The 23,712-nt window shown below is 44.4% G+C and overlaps 1 protein-coding gene across 1 annotated transcript in view; it reads left to right on the forward strand.

The window, feature by feature from the left end:
• The window catches only part of Wdfy1 (WD repeat and FYVE domain containing 1), a 46,880-nt gene extending 42,930 nt beyond the window's left edge, over positions 1–3,950 (forward strand). The window contains exons 10-12 of the mRNA XM_051154008.1: positions 992–1,122; positions 2,400–2,508; positions 3,164–3,950. Of these exons, the coding sequence (XP_051009965.1) occupies positions 992–1,122; positions 2,400–2,508; positions 3,164–3,223 (300 nt within the window). The 3' untranslated portion in view covers positions 3,224–3,950. The remainder of the gene's footprint in view (positions 1–991; positions 1,123–2,399; positions 2,509–3,163) is intronic.
• Positions 3,951–23,712: the final 19,762 nt, after the last annotated feature.

Raw genomic sequence — 23,712 nt, forward strand, 5'->3', positions numbered from 1 at the left:
TATACTAGCCAAGGATAAAATTAGAATAAATGAGAAAAATGAATGATGCGCTTTAAGCTGTCACTAACAAGTAAGTAGCAGAGAGCAGGTGCTCTCTGACCCTGTGACTGTTAGCTCATTCCAGGTTGTGCCAGTATAAACACACCTGAACAGTTTCATTAAGACTCTCCTAAATTTCTTTTTTTTTTTTTTTTTTAGTTAAGAAACATGCCCCCCCCCCGCCCCATAGCCTATTTCTGAGCTACTGATAGCATTAGATAGTCACATGGTGCCTAAGTCCTGCAGTGAAAAGCATTCCTGCACTGCCTCAAGGGTGGCCACTCCCTCAGGCTGAGCGTGAACCTGGGCAGCTAAGTGAGAGTGCCCCGTGGAGAGGGATTAGCCTAGTATTTGTGTGTGACACTAACTTCTCTCTAAGTCACTCAGACTGCCTGACAGTAAAGCCCCATCCAGACTTTCAGCAAACACTGGGCCTCTTTTATTTCTCACTCATGTGAAATGCTCTGAAATAGCTGAGTCAGAAAAAGAGAGAGGGAGGGGGGTAGGAGAGAGAGAGAGAGAGAGAGAGAGAGAGAGATGGTCACCAAAGGGTTAGTTGTTAAAGGCTGTTAAAAATCGATAGTAATAGGAGTGTCGTGGAGGTTTATTTCCTGAATCAAGAGTTTGAAAGGTCAAAAGAACATTATTCCCCTGTGCAGATAGATTTACTTTAAAGCTTTTCTTTGATGGAGGAATGGATTTTCTTGCCAGAATCTCCAGCTTGATTTCCTAAAAGGGCTTATGTTTGGCTTGAATGTAGACCAGATAGAGCCGTTATCCAGCATGCGAGGACGGTTGTTTTTATTCGAAGACCCTTGCCCACTGGTAAAATTGAGTGTCTCATGGCAGTGAGTTTTGGGGTATATCAAGCATATTCACCGTGGCCCCATTTTCCCTGCTTTTACATGAGTGCAAAGCTAACTCCTGTCTCCTTCCTCCTCCACCCCGGAAGCATCACTGCAGGAAGTGCGGGCAGGCCGTCTGCGGGAAGTGCAGCAGCAAGCGGTCCAGTTACCCTGTCATGGGCTTTGAGTTCCAGGTCCGAGTTTGTGATGCCTGTTATGACTCCATCAAAGATGAAGAGTGAGTGCTTCTGGCCTTTGTCTTACTGCCCCCTGGCCCTCTGTTTGATGGGCATCTAAATGTGGGCAGCCCGCAGGAGGCGCTAGGCCTTACCCATGTGCTCAACTCTTTGGGATGTCATTTCTCTTCATTTGTTTTCAATCACATTTGTTTATTTTAGGGGTGTGTGTGTGTGTGTGTGTGTGTGTGTGTGTGTGTGAGAGAGAGAGAGAGAGAGAGAGAGAGAGAGAGAGAGAGAGAGAGAGAGAGAGAGGGAGAGAGAGAGAGTTTTCAAGGACAATTTATGGATTTCTGGAATCTCTCCTTCCACCATATGGTTCCTAAGGATCAAACTGGTGGAAAAGTGCCTTACCCTATTAAGCCACCTTGTCAGTCTACAGGAAGCATTTTTGAAGAGAAATTCCTGTCCTAACTTTGTGACTCTGGGACACTACTATTTATCTCAAGCTGCTCCACTGGCTGGGATGTATTTTTTTCTGAGTACCATGACAGTGCCTTGGAGTAGTCCAGCAACTGACAGACCCATCCCACAGGGCTCTAGGCATAGAAATGTTCTTGAGTAAGTGGACAAGGGTGTTCGAGCTGGCTGATGTTTGTCTGCTCTTGCCAACCTGGTTACTAGGAAGACTGTAAAGACCAGTACTCTTTCTTCAGATGGTCTTAAATCACCTCATCAGACATGCCGTGGTGCGGGCAGACCCTTTCAGAGAAAATCACCCTTATTTCTTTTCTCCTTGAGCCATGGCTGCAGTAACAGAGGCCTGTGTCCCCCCTCATGATGGCTGGTGAACTAGCGGAGCGAGGGATGCTGCTGGCCACCACTCGGTGCTGCATCCTGGCTCTCACGGGTGGCAGATGATCAGGCATTACTTCCTAAGGAATTTTGCCCATGATCCCCTCCACTGCTATTCTTTAGTGCTATAGATTCATGTTTTTATGTTTATGTGCCAGTCTTTGCTATGTAAATAATCAGTTATTTTTAATGCTGTGTTTTAACCCCTTCTTCACCTTTTTGAGTGTTGGCATTGAAACCAAAGCTTCATTACATCTAGGCAAAGCCTCTACCACTGAGCTACACTCTTCGGCCTTATGATGCCTTTTATACAGCCTTATTATTAGCTTGCTTTCTGTACATGTTAATGGCAAAACCTTTGCTATATTTTAGAAGACAATGTTAACACCATTATTGTGTGTAGGCCACCTACATTGCTAGAAGATTGCCTCTCCCTTAGCTTTGGGTACAGTCAGTACATTTCAACTGCCTTTCTCTTTGTTAGTCGGACTTCGCTAGCAACATTTCATGAAGGAAAGCATAACATCTCTCATATGTCCATGGACATTGCGAGGGGACTGATGGTGACCTGTGGGACAGACCGTGTTGTAAAGGTAAGCTGGTAAGCTGGCCTGGTAGTATCTCAGTTGAGATGGAGCCATCCTCACACCATGAATGAATGGGCTTCAAGACATTTCTCATACCATTGCCATTTGCCTTTGCTTTTTGTAGTCACCTACTTGCCTGTTCAAAACCCTGACGAAGCAGACATTTGTGGCAGGGAGTCACTCTGGTTGGAATTTGGTCATGATGGTGCGGACCGGGTGCCTCTTAGACCCTGTGGATTCTGGGCTGGCCCCAGGCATTCCCTTCCTGTTTGGCTTGAGTCTTTGCCAGGCCTTGTCTGTAGCATTGCTTTTATTCTTTGTTAATGTTCCTGTACATTCTATCCTATGTATGAGGAATTATCACATGATTTTATAATGAAATTACTAGATCACAAACAGAAGTTGAAAGTAAATGTTTTATACTTAAGTTATGAATCAAATATTTTATATTCTTAGACATTATAGTAAAATATTACTACATTGTTACATTGTTTTGAGGTTTCAAGATGCACCTAGAAGTGTTTCTTCTTGTTGTTAGGTTTTGTGAGGCGGGGGCAGGGGCCGGGGTGCTGTTTTGTTTTCAGTGTAGTTAGTAACTGTCAGTACTGACTTAAAATTAGACCCGTGGTAAGTGTTCCTTCTTGGTGTGCCTTCCTTGTAGATATGGGATATGACTCCTGTGGTGGGCCACAGCCTGGCGACCGGATTTGCTGCACACTGATTCTGGAACTGGGTGATGGATGGTGTGCCGCACTGTGCACAGTGTCCTCCGTGAGACGAAACCCTTCATGTAACTCAGCAGCCACTGTCATGTAAACGGACAGCAGCCACTAAAAACAAACCAATATTTTTAAAAAGAAAAATATGAAGGTGTGCTTGAGGTATTTGTGGAAATTACCTGTGGGGACTAACCGCTGAAAGGTGTGTCCAGAATGGTCTCCTAAGGAATGGAATTTCCTCAGCAAAACTGCCTCATGAGCATTGACCCAATGGCTAATGGCAGAGTAATCCAGCAACGAAGGTTTTATAGGGAAGATTTTTGAACAAAAAAGATTAATGCTTAGAACTTCTTAAATGCAAACCTATGAGCACACATGGAGTCTACCGAGAGGGTCCTTTGAGGCTCCTAGGGCGTGCTGCTGTCCAGTCAGGAGCTGGGGGCAGGGCTATCTGTCTTTCTTCAGGAGAGGTGGCCCGCTATAAGAATTGCAAATGTGCCATGTGAGTGTTTTCCACACTGGGTTCTGATAAACTTCTTCAGTGTACCTGTTCTGTCCGGTCGTGCCATAATTGGCTCTTGGGTTTGGCTCCCTGCAGTTGGTTCTCTTCCAGCCAGTGTCCCATGCGTGAGGGCAGCCCACATTTGTCCCTTTCTTCCAATCCTGCTCTGTGGACAAAGCTTTTTTTTTATGGTGCTGTTGTATAAGCCTCCTGCCATTTTTTTTTTTTTTTTTTTTCTCTGTAGCTAGTCGTGACCCACGGCAAACTCAGCTACCACCATGGTGGTGTTGGATGTGATGCCGTCAGCCTGGTCCGTGGTACAGCCCCATCCTGCTAATGGACACCTTTGTTTGCAATCCCAAGACAAGCCCTTGTGATATGGTAGCAATTTATGCCCCTCAGAAGAAGTACTCTGAGGCTTTTCATATTCTGTTATATTGTAGTTGTGACTAGCGTTCTTCATGTTGCATAGGAAGAAAGTGGTGGCCCATGCTGGTTATCAATCAATCAGGTCTTGTACAGGGATCCCTAACTTGTAAATCACTTTCATAAGATTTAGGAAAGCTGTCGTGTGAAATGCATTGTCCAAATTTTGGACCAGATTGCCAGGACGAGCAACAGAACGGGGATAGAAAGCCGGCAGAGAATGTTCATACCTATGTCTGTGTTGACAGTAAGCGGCACATGCAGTGAGCCTGTAGAATTGTGCGAGCCAGCGGGAGAGGGTAGACTGCTCTAATGGATAAATAATGAGTGTCCACAGCATCTGTGTGACTCCTACAAACGGGCATCGATTAAAAACCTCACTGCTGCACTCTTTCGGATTACATCAAGATCAGGGCCATTCTGCCTGATAGGACTAAGGGACTAAACAAGCTCTGTTAGCGTGGCGTACAAGGAGGGAAAAGTTTATGATGGGCAGTAAAACTGTCATGTCCCAATGGCCGGGACACAAACAATGAGGAAAGAAAAGGCAGCCAGAGGTACTGGTCCTAGATTTGTACTGAAAGCTCTTGTCTTCAGGAGAAAGACCAAAGGGTTTTGTTGCCCCTTTTAATTTTTATGTTCTGTCTGATGATCCTGCAGCAGATTGCCCTACACTTTACAAGATGTGCACTGCTGATGTGCTTTGGACAGGACAGGGGTGATACATTGAAGCCACAATGGAGAACGTTCGTTCTCCTTGCTCTGCCTGTTTTAGCCGGCCTGTGGTTCTGCCCATGCCAAGGGAAAGAGAACATGACAGAGCCATTATCCTGTGGAGTAGTGCTGGGCCAGGTGCAGTTTTGTTTTCCTACAAGCATCTGTAAAATGTGACTTTCTGGACATTTGTGGTAGTTTGAAATGAATACTCTATATTTTTCAAGCTTTTTTTTATTTTGAATGCCTCTTGATGTAAAACACTGGGTGGCATAGAGAACATGAGGTCAGTTTGAACCTTCAAAGGGGCTAACAGAAATCAAGGAAGAAATTTATATTTAAGGAAGAAGTAGGGCAGAGACCTTTGGAAGGAGTGCAGACTGTTTGAAGGCAGTTTGCTCCTCTCTTGGGCCTGTGATCACATCTCCTTTCAAAAATGTACATGCCAGGCTCATCTTGTGTGTCACACGTCAGGTAGCAAATGGGGACATATTTTTTATAGGGAGTAAAAATTATATTCTCAAGTTTACTGACTGAAGCGACAACAAGGCTCATGCTTTTGCCTTATTTGGACTCTGTTACTAAATGGACCACTTAAGATAGTCCCTCAAGTAACAGCTACTGTCCTTTCCATCCCAAAGCTCTTAGCTAATTTGTACAGACAAGGATCGAGCCGTACAGGATCTTAGAGAAGAGCCGTGTGCTTAGAGCTAGGATGTAATAGAGAGATGCCAAGTTTGTGTTCTCAACATGTCTTGAATGATCCTTTATTAGTTGGCCCCAGTGATAGCAATAGGCCCACACATTGGTAGAAACCACTTATATTCACTAGGTTGTAACTGTTTACTATGTCTTAGTCTTAACTTGCTGCCTAGAGGACATCAACAAACACTGTTGCTCTAGAGCCTATCACTTTGTTCTCCCTCCCTCACAATGGTTCAGTTTGTTATCACCTATATTTATTAAATGGCCGAAATTGATAAGTAGGGTAGAAGCTCAGACCCCAGAAGACATTTGTTAAAATCAAGGTTTCATAAAAAGTACTTTATGATCTCTCTCTCTCTCTCTCTCTCTCTCTCTCTCTCTCTCTCTCTCTCTCTCTCTCTCTCTCTCTCTCTTTTTCAAGACAGGGTTTCTCTGTGTAGCCTTGCCTGTCCTGGACTCACTTTGTAGACCAGACTGGCCTTGAGCCCACAGAGATCTGCCTCTGCCTCCCCAAGTGCTGGATTACAGGCATGTGCCATCATGCCTGGCTCTGATAGCTCTAAAATGACAAGAATCTAGTTACTATTAATGAAAATGATCCGCTCATTATAGATGGGAGGCCTAACAAATAAGTGATACAAGCTAATTTCTGCCAGTGTCTATTGCTTAATTGTTAATTGTGAGCAGATTGTTGAATGCCTTGTCTATTTTCTGCAGTTTATTATACAATAACTCTTTGAGTAAGTTGATGTTTAATTGTGCAGCAAATTTCTATCAGAGAACAATTTAAAGTTTTACTCTGTAGCCTTTTTTGACTTGGAAAGCAAAAGGTGACATTAAGTAATTCAATTTGTCTTTGTACAGCTGTGTTTCCGTATAATACAGTGCCCTGTGTATCCCAGAGGGGCTGGACAGTCTTGTCCTTTCTATTTGTGGGTTCTGTTTTTGTGGGGCTTCTTTGTTTTTTGTTCTGAGAATATGCATACAATAAAATACCCCTTGATTGTTCTCACACTGCTTAATCTGTGCTTGTTTCGTTTGCTCTGGGTGTGGCTCAGAACATGTCTGTGCTTACCTCACACTTATATGGCATCCTGGGTACTCTGGGTGTGGCCCAGGATGTGTCTGCGTTTACGTCACACTACTTGGCGTCTTGGGAGCTCTGGGCAAGTTACCTGTGTTACCGTTTTGAACTGTAGCATCACCCCTCGAGTTTATCTTCCATTTGCATTTTACAGATGACAAAATGAAGAGGAGGCTGTCTGTCTGTCTGTCTCTCTGCCTGTCCATGTGTTTGACTTAGAAGGAGGCACCTTCTCCATGTACCCTGTCTTGCAGTGCTGTCCTGTCATGCTGTCGCATGGGAGAGTAGGAGGGTAGTGTGGTCTCTACTGAAGTTTAGGAAACATTCAGGATAAGTGCACAGAGCTGCATAGAAAAGAGACATCCTGGACCCAGATCTACTTCTGCGCTCACAGCTCAGCCTTGTGAGTGTACATATCATGGCTCAGACCCAGGGGAATTAAATCCTGAGCTAATGCAGTAAAATATCAGCCTAACTAGTCAACTTACTGTGTGTTTCTCAAAACTAGATATGACCCTTTCCTCTCAGTATTAAAATATCTTCATGATAGAAAAGGAACTGGGTGTCGTGACACACACTAGGAATTTCAACATCTGGAGTATTCAGGCAGAAGGTTCTCAACTACACAGAAAACTTGAGGCCAGCCTAGGCTACCTGAGACCTTGTCTCAAAAAGCAAGCAACAAAAGAAGGTTCTACCAAATGAGATAAAACACAGTGCTTTTAAAACTATCTAATCCTACTGCTCAGAGAAAACACCATTAAGCACGCACTGTGTATCTTCCTGATATTTTTGGTATATGGCCATTTCTTACTGCTGTGCATGTTAGGCTGTGTTTTCCTGCCTCTTGCTGGAGTTGTGTGTTTTAAGTCCCTGTGACCTGCATAGCACTAGGGAAGCGGCTTCTCATTGTAGGCGAGGCACTCCCGGCCTTGTCCGTTTCTCTTGCAGTAGTCACAGAGAAAGGAGTGTGACACTGAGCCTTTCCATAGAACACAGCCGCTCTGGACCTGAGGCGGGCACACCATGAACAAGAAGTATAACTTCATTGTTTGCATTCACCAAGGTAGAGGTGTGTGTGAGTCAGGGCAGAGCAGGTGAGTAGGGCAGTGTGTGTTTCAGCTGCAGCGTAATCTTCCTTAAATGGCAGCATTACATTTTTGTAGTGTGAAATTATGTTTTCTCGTTTCTGAGAAGCAGATTACAGGAGGAAGAATTAGGGCTGGAGAAATGGCTCTGCAGTTAAGAACAGGCACTACTCTTGCAGAGGACCCAAGTGCTGTTCACAGCACCACGTCAAGCTACTCATAACACCCTGTACCTCTGGCTCTAAGGGTTCTAGCACCCTCCTTTGGCCTCCAAGTGCACCTGCACTCATGTGTGCACATACCACACAGACACACACACACGGTGAAAAACAGAATAACATTAAAAAATAAAATGAGAAGGCAGAGACATATTGAGAGAAGGGAGGATTTCTCCTGCTTCTGAGTTTCAGGGAATGGGTCGTGAGGAGGCAGGCATGGCAGCAGAAGCTTGTGCTCAGCTGCTACATCAAGGCAACAGACCAGAAGCAGAAGATGACTAACAATTTTTTTTTTTTAATTTTCTTTTTAATGTTCACCATCTTTAACCATTAGGAAAAGGCATATTAAATCTTTGAGATTTCATCTTATGCCAGTCAGAAAAACAAAGGAATGGCATGCCAGGGTGGATATGGAAAACATGGAACTCTTATTCACTGTCTATGGCAGTGCAAACTGGTGCAGCCACCAGGGAAATCTTTATGGAAGTTACTCAAAGGCTAGAAATAGAACTTCCACACCATCCAGGTGCCGAGTGGTTTTTGTGGTGGTGATAGTTTTGTTTAGTTTTGTTTTTAATGAAAGCCTAGAACATGCTAAGCTCATGCTCTACCACTGAACTATACCCTAGTCTCTTACTGGGTGCTTGAACCAGTGTCAGGAGGCTTAACACATGCGTGGTAACAAGGATTTTACATTGCATGAAGGCTTCTTGCAGTAGGATCCAGCCTGTGTCCCCAGTGTCCACCACACAAGACCTTCTCTGCCCTGGGAGCCTTTAACCATTTCATGGCCTAGGCCTTTTAAATGTCATCCCTATTCTGAGAAATAAGCATCACTTTTCACATTCTCTGAGCGTGCTCAATCTGCAGAAACTTCTGCTGGGCAGTTTTCCTCAAGCTGCTCGAGTTAGAGATACGGGAGATCAGATGTGGGTTGCCTCAGCAAAACCATGTGATACTGAAGGGAAGAAAGGGAAAAGACGCTTGGTCAGGCGGAAATGTGTGTTTCTGGATTTACCTGTATTGACACCACTGCCACCCTCCTGTTACTGTTGAGACAAGGCTTCTTGTAGTCCAGACTGTCCTCAAACTCTCTATGTAACCAGTAGTGACCTTTAACTTGGGATCCTCCTGCCTTCCCTCCCAGTGCTGGGATTGCAGGTAATGTCTCAGGTGATTTGGGGCCTTAGTAGTAAGTTCTGCCCGTGCTGTCATATTTTTCATCTCAGGGTCATGTAGGATGTCTAATACGTTTTTTTCAGGAGTCCTGCTCAGGTCTCGAGTGAATCCCAAGTTGCAATTGTATACTGAAAGCATGGTATGTGTGTCCAAGGTGTGATATTTATGTATGAAAATGTCATAATAAAACCCATTATTTTGCACGCTAGCTAAAAATGTAATAATTACTGATAAGTAAAACTGGGCAGGCTCACGGACGTTGCTCAGCACAAATCCTGTCAGCTGTTCCTGCAAGAAATATCCCAGTAGGAGTCACACACAGCTTCTGTCCCTAAGCTCCAGGCCACCATCGTCATGATGTTTCTGGCCATCCTCCCTTCTCCTGTCAGCCTGCTGTCAGCATAGCAGGCGAAGTATGACTCAAATTATTCCTTCCTCAATGAGGCCACTTGAAACTCTTGTCCCATTCACAGTAGACCTTCTAAGAGAGTGCTGTCCTCCTCACTCCTCATCTCTGTTGTGGCCTCTCATTCTTACCCAGCTACACTTTTGTCCTTGTCATCATCCCTCTAATCATAAAAAATGTTTTTATAATTAATCTTTTTTGGCAGGGGGAGACATGTGGGGGCCAAACTTGGCCACAGAAGCAGGTCCTTTCCCTGTATCATGTGAGGTCCTAGGAACCAAACTCTGGTCTTCAGGCTTGGCAGCCACTGCCTTTACCCACTGAGACATCTTGTCAGCCTCTCCGGCTTCTCTTAATAGGGAATTTGTAGATAACCTCACGATCATATTGTCAGGCACAGCAATGGTTTTTGAGTGATGCTTGGAGGGTGTGGTAGAGCATTTGACTGACACATACAGAGCTGACTCCAGTCCCCAGGAGCAGGCAGAGTGCAGGTAGAGAGGAACCATGTTGGCTGCGCACCCACCCTTAACCGCTTGATGATTGTTAAAGCATGACAGCCCATCTTGTTTGAAGTAAGAGTGTCGCTTCCGTTTGTATAAATCGGGGGCTCTGTGTGTGTAAGTGAAGGATAAGTGGTGTGAATCCTCTCAGAAAGCAAGTGGGACAGTTGCCGTAGTGGGGCAGTTGGGGTGTCAGTTCCCTCACTGCCATCGTTCACACCTACCACCTTTCCCTGGCAAGCTGCTCACACATTGGCCAAAGGCTGGAAGAGGCATGAGCTGGAAGTACAGGAGAGATTATAAAGGCGGAGCCATGGAGGCCGTAGTGAGATGTTTCTGGTCTTCTAAAACAGCAGACTCTAGTGTGGGTAGGAGAGGCAGGGAGGGAGGTGTGTGGTTATCACCCACCCTCCCACCCACCCTCAACCCCCTCCCACCCACCCTCAACCCCCTCCCACCCCTGTCATGCTCCTGTGTTCTAGTGCACTTCTTAAGCTATTTCCATAGAATTTCAGACCTTCCTCCTACAGAGTGGTAATGTCTCTCTTCTTCCCCTTAATACTGAGCCAACTTCAGTGAATTACCAGGCCAACCTTGGGAACCTGGCAAAAAGACCATATGACTCTGACCCTAGGTCAAAAAATGCCACCCAATTGACATCTGTCTGTGGGAAGCCAGCCAGTTCCAGTTGGCAGCTGGCACAAGCACTCGCTTATGAGGGTCCCATCCTAGACATTCAGTGCAGCTGAGCTTTTGGGTTACTGCAGATGCAGCCAACAACATCTGGAACATCATGAGACATAAGCTTTGACTGCTGTGGGACCCTGCTCTCAGATTCCTGACCCACAAAATTGTGGACAATAAAATGGTCTTTTTAAAGTCACAGTGTCAGCGTGCTTTGTCATACAGCAGTAGTGTCGTGCCACGTGAAGCTCTTGTCTCCAAGTTCCTCACCAGATAACCAGCATGCAGAGCTGTCTGCCCCAAGCAGAGAGAAGCTATGGCCCCACAGTGGCAGAGCACAGGTGAGGGGCTCCTGCAGAAGCCAGCTGCTTTTCCAGCAGTGCCAGCTAAAGCTAACTTGCCATTTTCTCCTCCAGCCTTCCCTCTACCTTCCCAAGATTTTGAAGTTTTTCTTTTACTGTATTGATTCTTATGTTGAACCAACAAGCATAGGATAATCACACTCATTATTATATTGACTGAATATAGAGGTCCTGGGTTTTTACAGTGTTTTGTAAGGTATGCACTGTAATTAGGGCATTCAGAAAAGCTTTGAGTTACTGAATTATCCACAATGTTAACTGTAAACTACTATGTTTTTTGTTTGTTTGTTTTTTTTTTTTTTTTGGTACGGTAAAATATGTGCCTTTTAAGCACTATGCTTTTGTTGACACACAATTGTACACTTGTTGAAAGACCCTTGCTCCCCACTGTGATGAGCTTACATTCTTGCAGAGGGCAACAGTGGTTCAGCAAATAGGTAACTTGTGCAGTGTGCCAGAAAGTAGTACATGGAGGGAAACAAGGAAAAAGAACAGTTTTCTGGAGATAGAAGACAGATGGTGGGTGTGGTAGGTGGGCAGCTTGCCAAACTCAACTGTGATGGGGTGACACATGCAGGAAGAATTCATAGGAGGGCAAGGGAGATAGCAAAGCCGGAAGCAAGGACGGAGGTCTGGGGAAGAGAAAAGGCTCGTGTGTGTGTTCAGCCCACTCCCCAGAGTACAGGCGTCCAGTGAGCTAGGAAGGAAGCCCAGCACTGACTTCTTTTTCTTTTTAACAATTTGAAAGACTTGATTGCAAAGTTCTCATGTGTGAAACTTTGGATAGGACAGTGTTGTGATTTGATATCAAAAGGCTTTTCACGCCTGATAGAGCTGGGATCAAAGCCCTCAGAGCAAGCTGCTTGTGTCTAGAGAAAATGATCTAGAGTGTTTAAAGCAGAACAAGTGAAGGGGAGCCTCTCCAGAGCCCATGAAAGCTCAGGCTGGAGCTGTGCATTTGTGATGCTGGTGCTGGTGGTGGGCTGTCCATTATTCAGGGACACTGCAAAGCCCGGGGTCTTTACTAAGCATAGGAAACCTGTTGTGTGTCAGAAGGTCTACGTGCCAGGCTGACATGGTTTCTCTTATGCATCGTGAGTAGCTCACTCTTGACAACTGCTTGCCCAGTTTCTAAGGGGTAAGTATGCAACCGGAAGGTGCTGAGGAGGCTGAGGGGCAGCCCTGGGATGTCAAAGATGGAGAGGCAGAGGAAACGTGAGGGAATCCTGTGCTGGATGTGTTTTGGGGGAAGCCTGTGCACAGCTTCCTGATAGGATGAATTTAAAAAACTGCTAGATTTGGCCTGAGAAACAGCAAGGTGAGTTGGAGAGCCACAAGCAGAAGTGTATCAATACAGAAAGAGCAGGACATAGGAAAGAGACAGGTGTAGGAGCAGGCCTAGATAAAATGGGTGGATAGAAACACAAGACCTCTTCACGAAGTGGGGATTCTGCTGAACTGAAGCCCTAGAGACAACTAGGGACTTCTGATTGTCAATTCCTTAATGCTCATGTTAGGTGTCCTCTTTGTGGGGTACAGGAGAGGATTCCTCAGTCTGGTGTGTTTGATAAGTCCTTGGGCCAGGCTTTTCTTATGTCATTTTAATAAACCCATGTGTTCTTACGGCCCTAGTCTACCTCAGTAATTTACAGGTTTAGGGATCGGTTAACAGCCTGTGCTGGCCAGGTGGTAGTGTCTACATGCACAGTACAGAGCATCTTGCATTAGTTATTTGTACTTAGAGTGAGTGGAGCCAAGTGCTGCTTTTTGTAAAACAGTCCCCTTTTGGAAAACAAGGTGTTGCTGAAGTTGTTGGGTCTCAGTCTGTCCTGGCCACCCATCCCTGTTGCACCCGTTAAAGAGACAAGTGACAGAGAAGAGAATGGACCTTAGTTGACGTGGTCATATTGTGAACAGTAAACAATGGGTCAAAGCCAGGTGTGGCACACACCTTCAATCCCAGCACACAGGAGGCAGAGGCAGGTAGATCTTGATCTCTGTGAGTTCAAAGCCAGCTTGGTCTAACTCCCCCAAGTACAACGTTAGTGTCCTAACATGAGGTTTTTGGTTTAAACAGAGCACAAGAGGTGGTATGCACACTTAGTAGTCCTGGTCACGGTGTGGTCCTAACTGTCACTGATCCATCTGTTTCAGTAATCATTGGGTGAGTTGTCAGAACTGTGTGAAGTCTTCCTGGACAACAAGTTTTATTATTTTGCTGTCACAAGAGCTTCAGCCCTTTTTACTTTCCTTTATAGGAGATTCCTTGGGAGACTTTAGTTGTCTGGTGCTTATTATTTCAACATCTGGACAGAACAATTGTCTCTTTAAAATCTCTTTGCTTCTGCCTGGATGGTGACAGGTCAAGGCACAGCTTGGAAGGCATCCCAACACAGGAGTAGCTTACGTCCCTGCTTCCTGACTGATTTCTCTGGTTGAGTTTGGGGTTCCACAGTGGTTACGTTTCTTTCGCTGTGATGAAGCATGATAGCTTAAAGGTAACATGAAAGGGGTTGTTTCTTTCCCTGTAACCATAATTCTCATAATCACAGGAAGCGTGTGGCATGGTGGCGGGAATAGGAAACTGGCTTGTCACATTTCAACCTCACACCAAAAGCAGAGAATACGGAAGTACAATGTGCTATAAACCCTTCCAGTCCCGCCTCCAGTGATGTGCTCCTTCTAGCAAGGCACCACACCCTAAAAGTTCCATAACTTCCACAACCAGCAAGACCAGCTGGGGACCCGGTGTTCAATGTTCCCTATGGGGGACATTTCTTCAGTCCCCTGTGGGTGCTTTTAGATAATCCAATCCCTTACCCCAAAGTAAACTTTTGTCTCCATAGAGCATGGGTGTCAGTGCCATGGTTTCAGTGAATTGAAGTCATTGTGGTGTTTTGTGTTTCTGTTTTTAACAGCCACATTTCAAATATAACTTCTGAAACTGAACTTGTGGGCCAATGAATATTCTAGCCAAGGATCATGGTTCCCATCTTAATTCAAAGAATGCAAGATGCCAAGCAGGAAGACCGTGACTTCCTGTCTCAAGAAAACAAAATTGAACAAAAGGGAGATGCTTCAACTTTTAAATTCTTATACACAATTATAACAATATTTTCATTTTTAATTACTCAATAGTGTTGGTGCCTGGTACCTGGAAATGTGAGTTACATGCTTTTCGCAGTGTTGGAAGTAAAACAATAACAGATTCAAGAGATTGGTGAACGTGCTGCCATTCTTAATACCCAGTCCTGCAGGACAGGATGCCAGCATAGAGGATAGGCAAATATGCTGGTGCAAGACTGGCCTTTAAAGTACCCTGAAGTGATAAATTCCCATCCTGTCATCATCTGGGACATGCCCCTCTCCGAAATACCTCATCTTGTTGGTTTAGGACTCAGATAGCTATTCACTATTTATGAATATTCTGGAGCTTTAGAGTTTCCCCTTTTTCTGATCGTGGGCTCTGTCACTTAGCCTGTAATTTTCCTTTGCTCTGACTTCTGCAACAATCAGTTGCTCTCTGGTAGCTAAGGAGAGGTGTGTAGCACCACCTGCTTGTCACTGACTCTGATGAACTCTTAAGTACAAGTCATTCTGAAAATGGACCATCACAATCTACTTCTTACAACATGTATTCTCAGAAAATATTAAGAAAACATTTAAATGTTTCTTGCTTGCTTAAGCAGATTATAGTTAGATGAATATGAACCGTTCATCCTGTGATGGGGAGGCAGGAAGAAGGAACTTTCCTCTTCAGATTTCCAAAAGGCAGTAGATGAAGATGGCCTTTTGAGAAGTCTACTGTTTTCTCTGTTTCACTGTATTAATGAATGACAGCATCCAAGTAAGCATCTAATTGTGTCCCAAATGCAATTGCATATTTATAAATGCTCTTGTTCGTCACAAAGTTGCTTCTGTGCTCCTACAAGCATTACAGTTATCTTTGGCTCTGCCTTGTCCTTTTGAATGCAGTGGAGGCTCTTTGTGTACAGTGACTGATTTATCTATACCTCTTGCCAGTATCTCAAAACCTAAGACACAGCCAGATCCATAGGTGGGTGGCATTGCGAAGCAAAATATGATTACAGATGTTCCTAGCATCTGGAAGTCAGAACTTAATGGAACATAAAAGGAAATGTACCTACTTCTAGAAAGTCTTGAAGCCGAGGTACTTTCTTCTGGTATCAGGGGCCTTATGAGAGTTGATTCAGCAAAAATAAACATTCTACTTAGGCATTCCTCGTGAAGGGAGTGGAAATTGGGTGTGTTGCCTAAACTGCTTGGTAAATCTTACTACTAGAGACTTTAGGGTCAAAGCCTGGGTCCTGACAGCCTCAACAAGCTACGCTTAGCAATCCATCCTCAACAGGCCAGTTAAAGAGGTGAGTAATAGTGAAAAGTCAGAAAGGGAGTTTATTCACTGTGGCCATGCTGGGAAGAAGAACAAATAAAAAAATGACCCCATTAAGTCCATCTTGGTGTTCTGATGCTAGGATGAGGTTTAGATAGAGGGCAATCATTCATAACAAGACAGTCCAAGTCAAGTGTGGTTCTATCCATCACTGAGCCATCCCTGTCAAAGTTTCTCCAAGGTGGTCTGAGATATATTCCTGGGAGACAAGTTCCCCTTCGGGCTGGCACCAACGCTTCAGCTTTTCCTTCCACCAGCAGGAGATACCATGATCCAATGTGGAAGAAGTTCAATAAAGTGTTTAGTATGACACCAGAAAGAAACTCATAAATCAAGACCTTTTCTGATAACATTGGTGGAAACATTGGAGAGAGAGGGTGCAGCAGAGTGGGAAACCTCTATGATGGCCTCAGGTGCTGCCTGATGACACTCAGCTTTTCCTTAGTAGTAGATGCTAGTGGTCAGCTAAGTTAATACAGTCCAAGGGAAAGCCAGTTCTGCCTTTGTACATTCCAAAGGATTTACCTAATGGGCACAAAGCTGTTGTATCAGGTACAGGGAAGGCAGTAAATAGCTATGAAGAGAGCTTAAGATGGCCCAAGATAACTTGCCTCTGGCTTTGCAACATCCTAAACTCCCCCACAGTCATTAAGTTGTATTAGGTTAATCATCTTTACAGAATGATCACCTTGGAGGTGTAGCTTCTTCCTGGAAATGTTTGTTCATACAAGCTAGGCTTGGCTAGCCTCAGTTGGCTACATAGCACCAGTCATAATTAACCACATTGGGAAAAGAAACAAATATAGAGGCCCAGTGATAGCCCCCCAAGCCCATCATCAGGGTCCTGACATGAGGTTTAGATTTTAATAGAGGACAGGAAGTTTGCATAACTACACAGACTTGGTTGAGGTGTGGTCCTGCTCATCACTGATTTGTCATTGTCCAAGCTCCGATCTCTCATGTAAGATAATCTGACAAGTTCTCAGAACTGTGCGAAACCATTTTTGGGAGACAAGATCCCCTCCGGCTAGCCCTAGTCTCCAGTCTTTTTCTTCTGCCAGCATCAGACGTGTAGGAAAACTTGAGCTCCTTAGGGCACTTGTTTGTCACTCTGCTAGCCAAGGAGAGGGTTGTAGACATTCATTTAAAATCTGATTCTGTGGCTCATGACAGTAATGCCAGTCCTTGGAGCTCAATGCAAGTCTGGTCTATATATAATGCAAGCCTGGTCCAAATATAATGCAAGCCTGGTCTATATATATTGCATGCCAGGCCAGCTAGGGATTCACAGTGAGACACTATCTTAAAGCAAGCAACCAAACCAAACCAAACCAACCAAATAAAAAAACAACCCAACTTTATTCATGTTTCTGAACTCAAGGAACCTTCACACACTACTTGAGCGGCACTGGACTCCTATGAGGGGAAGAGGGAGGTGGTGGCTTTTGAGGGGCAAAGAACAGCATCTGTCAAACCTTGAACAACAGAGAAATATTTTTATTGTTCAGTAATATTTGAATGATAGTTTCATTATGTGATCGTAGAATGGATTTTTCCCCCATTTGGTTTTTGGTTTTTTGAAACAGGCTTTCTCTATGTAGCCTGGAACTCACTCTGTAGAGCAGGGTGGCCTTGAACTCAGAAATTCACCTGCCTCTGCCTCTGTCTCTTGAATGCTGGGATTAAAGGCATGGGCCACCATCTCCATGCTCTCTTGCTTTATTCTTATCCTAGTTTGGTTTCTGTTGCTGTGATAAAGTACATGACCAAAAGCAACCTGTAAAAGAGTACTTTATTTTAGTTTACTGTTGTAGTCCATCACAAAGGGAAGCCATGGTTTGTACTACCCACAGTGACCTGGGCCCTCCCATGTCAATCATTAACCAGAAAATGCCTCACAGACTTGCCTACAGGCCAATTTCATGGAGGCGATTCTTCAACCGAGGGTCCCTCTTTCCCAGTATTTCTAGGTTTATGTCAAGCTAACAACAACAACAAACCTAGTAAAATTTTCTTTTATTGTATTGTTATAATGATGACCGTGGTGGTTTGAATAGACACGGCCCCCATAGACTTGCATGTTGAAAAGCTTGGATGTAGGGAGTGGCACTATTAGGAGGCGTGGCCCTGGTGGAGGAAGTACGTCACTGTGGAGGTGGGCTTTAAGGTTCTGTATGCTCAAGTTATGCCTGTGATACACAGTCTCCTTCTGCTGCCTGGAGCTCAACATGTAGAGCTCTCATCTCCTCCAGCACTGTGGCTTCCTGCCTTCTGCCGAGCTTCCTGCCATGCTGATAATGGGCTAAACCTCTGAACCTGTAAGCCAGTTCCAATGAAATGTTTTCTTTTATTCTTTGTGTGTTTGTTTGGGTTTTTTGTTTTTGTTTTTGTTTTTTTGGGGGGGAGGGTTGAGACGGGGTTTCTGTGTGCAGCCCTGGCTATCCTGGACTCGCTTTTGTAAACCAGGCTGTCCTAGAACAAGATCTGCCTGCCTCTGCATCCCAACTGCTGGGATTAACGGTGTGCAACACCACGCCTGGCCAAATGTTTTCCTTTATAAGTGTTGCCAGAGTCATGGTGTCTCTTCACAGCAATAAAACCCTAAGACAACTACCCCCCCCCCAAATTTTTTTTTTTTTTTTTAGGACCTTCTCTTCACTCTTAGTATTCTGAAACTGCCAGGGCACTGCCTTCAGATGAATCTTTTTTTCCTCAGTACGTACTCAGTAGATTCCCAGACAATTTGTGTCTTTCCATTCTGGAACTTTCCCTGAATTGCTTTCGTTTATGGTGTCTCCAAGGCATTTTCTTTGTTCTTTTGTCTCCGATAGGTTTAACAGTTTTCCTCTCATTTCCTGCTTTCCGTCTCTTTGTCGGCGGTTCTATTTTCTGGATGATTTCTTCAGCTCTATGCTACTTTTTTTTTTTTTTTTAATGGAAACATTTTGTTTCCGCCTTTAGATATGCAGTTCCCAAGAACTCTTTGTTATTTTCTGAATAGTCAGAACAGCTTCATTCACTGTCCTCGGTTCATAAATGCAAAACCCTTGCAGAATCCGAGGGCAGCTTCTGGTTGTCTTTCCTTCTGTTCCCATCAACCCTCGTAGCAACCCCAGCATGTTTGTGTCTGTCACTCACGTTAAGAGTTTATCTGCAGTGCCACGAGACTATTGGCTATCTGCTCATATTTCAAAGCAGCGCTGCGCTTTGCGGGGACATCTGTGTGGACTGCTTCCTGGGGGAAATCCCAGTGGTCCTGGTTTGTGGATATGGAGTTTCCTGGTCTCTTTCTGGGACTTATGAAGCCCAGCTCTCTGTGTCCTGAGTTAATGAAGCAGGCAAGAAGGTGGCACCTCACGTTTTCAGTTGCAGAAACCTACAAAATCCCTGCTTTCTGGGTCTTAAGACAGAAAAAAAGAATTGGTAGGGCCAGTTGCTTATCCTCTGTCCCTGTTGCTCATCCCACGAGACACTGGCTAATATTAAGGTTACAGGAGAACAGCCACGTTCTTGTGTCCCAGAATAAAGAAATAGATAGATGCGTACATAGCCATTGGTAAGGAGAATTTAAGGCAGAGTTCATGTCCAAGGCTTCACACAGGCCCTCTAGACCTCAGCCTTTGTCCCACTTTCTTGCCCGCTAGCTACTGTACTCTCATCTCTACCCGAGTCTTCCGAGATGCCTGAGCCCTCAAGCAGTTGTTTGTAGATTTAGTTGGCCTTGTCAGCCTCTGATCTAAGTCAACTAACAGCTCCTATATTTTTCTGTGGTCACCAATTGTCTTTTTTTTTTTTTTTTAAATATTTTATTTAACTTTAATCTATGTACATTGGTGTGAGGGTGTCAGATCTTGGAGTTACAGACAGTTGTGAGCTGCTATGTGGGTGCTGGGAATTGAACCCAGGTCCTTTGGAAGAGCAGGCAGTGCTCTTAACCACTGAGCCACCTCTCCAGCCCGTCACCAACTGTCTTTTTTTTTTTTTAAGCTTCTATTTCAATTATTTGTAGAAGTTAATTTTATGTGCAAAACAATAGGTTCCATTATATTTCCATACTTATATGTCATGTTCTTCATATTTCATTCACTGAGAGAAATTTTTTTAAAGACCCCTTTTAGAACCTTCATTTAAAGACGCAAGAGGAGGCGTGTGAAGGAAAATGAGTATTTTGGCTGCTTTGCTTGCATGTTTATTCACACACGTTCCCCAAGAATGATTAAAAATGCAGCTGGAAGCTATGCAAACCACACAGTGGGCCATTTGCTTTTACTTTTAACTTTATTTATTTATTTATTATGTACACAGTGCTCTGCCTGCTTGTGCCCCTGCAGGCCAGAAGAGGGCATCAGATCACATTGTAGATGGTTGTGAGCCACCACCATGTGGTTGCTGGGAATTGAACTCACGACCTATTGGAAGAACAGGCAGTGCTCTTAGCCGCTGAGCCATCTCTCCAGCCCTACTTTTAACTTCTTTATTGGGTCCTTATAAAATACAGTCTTAGAAAACAACTTAAGGAAGAATGTTCCTTTTCCAGCTTACCATATTTAGATAAAAATAAAGTTGAAATTGTGTGCCTTCACAGCATGGCTTTTCATATTCCAAGAATAGAGAAGCCACACTATGTATCCATCTTGTTTTTTATTTAATACTAGCATGTTAGCAGGGGAGGAATAAGGCCCTTCACTTGGATATACAACGCTTTCAATGCTCTATATTCTTGTAACTTGTCTTCCCTTTGCAACTCCTCTATCTGATCTTAGGCAGTTCATTTAAAAACTTGAGCGAGAGCCTAGCTAATCCCTTTATTCAAAAGATACTTGCCATCAGCCTATGGTTTTATATTTTACTAATTTGAGTCCCAGCCTGTTGGGATTCAAGGTTGTTGTACAAAGATTTGCTGTCAGCATATGAATTGTGGCTGCGTATTTGAGGTCAAACCTGTGCAGCTGCGTGCAGAGGTGTGTGCCATTTCCCCCTTCAATTCTGCTGCTGCCCAGCATTTTTTAAATGGGTTAGCATTACTGCCTCTTTTATGTGAGTCCCAGTGTTGGGTCATCAGAGTCCAGAGTTGAACGGGATGGGATAGGGATTGCTAATATATCTTGTCTTTCTTTTCCAATTCCAGTGCTAATTTTTTTTTTTTTTTTTTTTTAACCTCTCAAGAGGGCTCCGAGTTAGCAATTATTTTTTATTCCCATTTCACAGTTAGCAAAGCATTTCTTAAATTCTACCTTTTCTGACTTGGCCCAGGGATTCTGCGATGCAGAATTACCCAAGGAGAAGTGTCAAACAGCACCTTCAGGGTGGCATTGGGCAGAACTTGAGCTTGAGCTTGGACCTTGGGCCTAGATTCAACTGTCTTTAAACTCCATCTCTGGGCATCCCTGGCTATGTTAACATTTACAAGTTATGCAGCGGTGTAGACATTGGCCCTTTTCATCCCCTGGAGAATTTGTACATAACAAGGGCCTAAAACATGTAGAGTAGCTGCAACTGCCTGCCATCTCTTACAGAGAGTGGGTATATGGTTTCCTCCCCCCGCCCCCTTCTTCTTCTTTCCCTTGGAAGTGACAGAGATGACTTGAGATTTGAAGTTGTGTGTGGGGAGGGAAGATGGAAGAGGACAGAGCCTAGGGTGAGAGGCCAGGAGGCCAAGCTCATTGTCGGGGAGGGTTGAGATGTGTGGCCTGGCCCCATCCTGAGCTCCTTGTTCATGGCCTTGAAAGACCACAGGGTGCTTTCACAGACGGTCTATCCTGGGCAAGGTCATGCACAAGTTCTCAGACACAGTCCTTGAGATTCTTCTTGTCTGGTGTCTTGAAAAAAAAAAAAAAAAAGGAACCTTGGAGACTGAACAAGGCTGGGGTTTGGGTGAGGTTGCTCCCCAAAGGTAGACAAGAGTGCACTGTGGGAGAGAAACCCTCCGAGGAGAAGGGGATTGAGCTGTAAGGCTGAACATTTCATAGCCCAGAAGGCATTGCAAGGTGCTGGGAGCAATCTGGAGCCTTTCCTTCATGGAGGGCTTGATGTGACCCTCATCTCGGTTCAGTCAGAATGCACACACTGAGTCCAAATGCTGAAGCACAATAGGCCTTGAGGAAGGAGTTGGAGGATGCAAAGACTGTGGGTTTCTGGTCCATTCCCCAGAACTATCGGGTGGGGAGAAAACTTACCTCCAGAGAATGCTGTAGCAAAGATGAGCTGTTGTCCATTGGGTGCTTTCAGCATTGCCTGCCACATGGACCAACTGAGGAAATCTTGTCGATTTCCACATGCCCGACTGGGCCAGAGCAGCAGTTTGTAGCTTAATAGGCATTGTGATGGGATCAGAGATTTGCTCCTTGGCAGCTAATCAAGGTAAGGAGAGTACTGGGTGGAGCCCAGATCCGGTTTCCAGCCCTGAGAGATGGACTTTGAGAAGCCCACATTGCCTCTCGGGGCTTCATGTTTGTATCTTTCTTCCTGGATTCCCCATAGGTTTTTTTTTTTTTTTTTTTTTTTTTTCTTATGCCTTTTTATTTGAGGACAGCCCACACTGTAATGGAAATGCCTCCAGACTCACACTGGACTGCACTAGATCATGGGCTTGGAGAAATTGCTGTGATAAAATCCTTTTAAAAAATGAAATTTACAAGGTGTGAATTACATCAAGAGTCCCCAGGTGGTTACTGAATCCTGCTCCTCATATTTGGAAAGGCACCAACCTTACATATATACTCACAGAGCCAATGAGGGTGTTCCTGAGCAGCTCTGGTATGGGGAAGAATACCTGCCTCCAGACCACTTTTAATTTGCTTTTGATAAAATGTGGGTTGGGGAGTAGAGGGAGAGAAAGGAAGGGAGGGAGAAAAAAAAAGAAAAAGAAAATTACAAAGCAAAAAAAGACGATTCTTACTGGTGGCTATTACTCATAATAAACACTAGATGTCCCCACTGCCATGTTTTGGCCAAAAAAAACCCAACCCCCTTGGTCTTTAATTCTTTCAAGACTGTTAAAAACCCTGTTTTTAAAGTTGAAGCAAACTCAGAACATGATTCTTCACCGCTCTGAGCTCCGTTTGATGAGACATACAGCTCTAAGCTAATATCCAGGTGGTTTTTGCCTGGCAGCGTAGGTTTGAAGCAGGACCATCTAGGTCAATGTTGCATGATTGCTGGATGGCAGCAATGAAAAATGTAAGCCACTCCCAATCACCACCTCCCAAGAGACCAGGGTACCTCATGGTGCCTATGAGTTGTGGGCTGAGTCTCAGGTGACAAGGGCAGGGGGCCATATGGACACCATTTGCACATGAATTCAAAGAGAAATGGTAAGAGAAGGTGGGCCAAGGAATCAGTTCTTAAATGCTGTTCAGGGAGTTTGAGGGTTCTTTTTCTACAAAGCTCCCACTTTTTTTTTTTTTTTAACCAGAATCAGGCTCCACTGACCCCTTCTGTGTTCCTACCTACCTTCATTTAGACCGTCCCAGCCAACATCCCACCTGGCTGGCCCCTTCAGATTTCAGGTTAAATGTCCCCCTTTTCAGAGTCTCTTCTCGTTCTTCCCTGTGCCTGCCCTCAGCTCTGTCAATCCTGGACCTTACCCACTTTCCAGGTATGCTATTTCTATTATGGACGACTTGCCTGTTGGCCGCACCACTCCATTATGAACATAATTTTGGCACCCCCATACCTGTGCATGTATGACTTGCGTGATGCTAGAGCCGAGAAGGGACTTGAGAGAACTTTGGCTGATTCAACAAGGAAATAAATAATGCCCTGTGGATGCCTGTGAGTAGGGAAGCCACACCCCTTGTAGACTATTAGTTAACTGTTCATTAATTAATAAATAATTCAGTCTTCAGTCATTTATATTAAAAAAATAGAACATATTAATTGATGCACATTCTTTATACTCATTAACATGTATGAGTGAGATATGTCCTCTGCTTTCAATCTGATATTTTCAGCCCAGGCAGGCCTTCTTATAAGTTATTTACTGGAATCAAATCACTGAATATTTGGGACAAAATGAAATGAAAAATAGCTTACACAGGAGCTTACCGAAGGAGGTGGAGAAGGAAAGTCAATGGCCCTGTTGAGCAGACGGGGTCCAAGTGAGAGCTTCCTGCTGGTTCAGGACAAGAGTTCATGAACTGTGGTATCAACTAGAACTATTAAAAAAAGAAGATTTATTCATTAATTGTATGTGCATTGGTGTTTT

This window comes from Acomys russatus, chromosome 12, assembly GCF_903995435.1.
Source record: "Acomys russatus chromosome 12, mAcoRus1.1, whole genome shotgun sequence".
Lineage (NCBI taxonomy): Eukaryota > Metazoa > Chordata > Mammalia > Rodentia > Muridae > Acomys > Acomys russatus.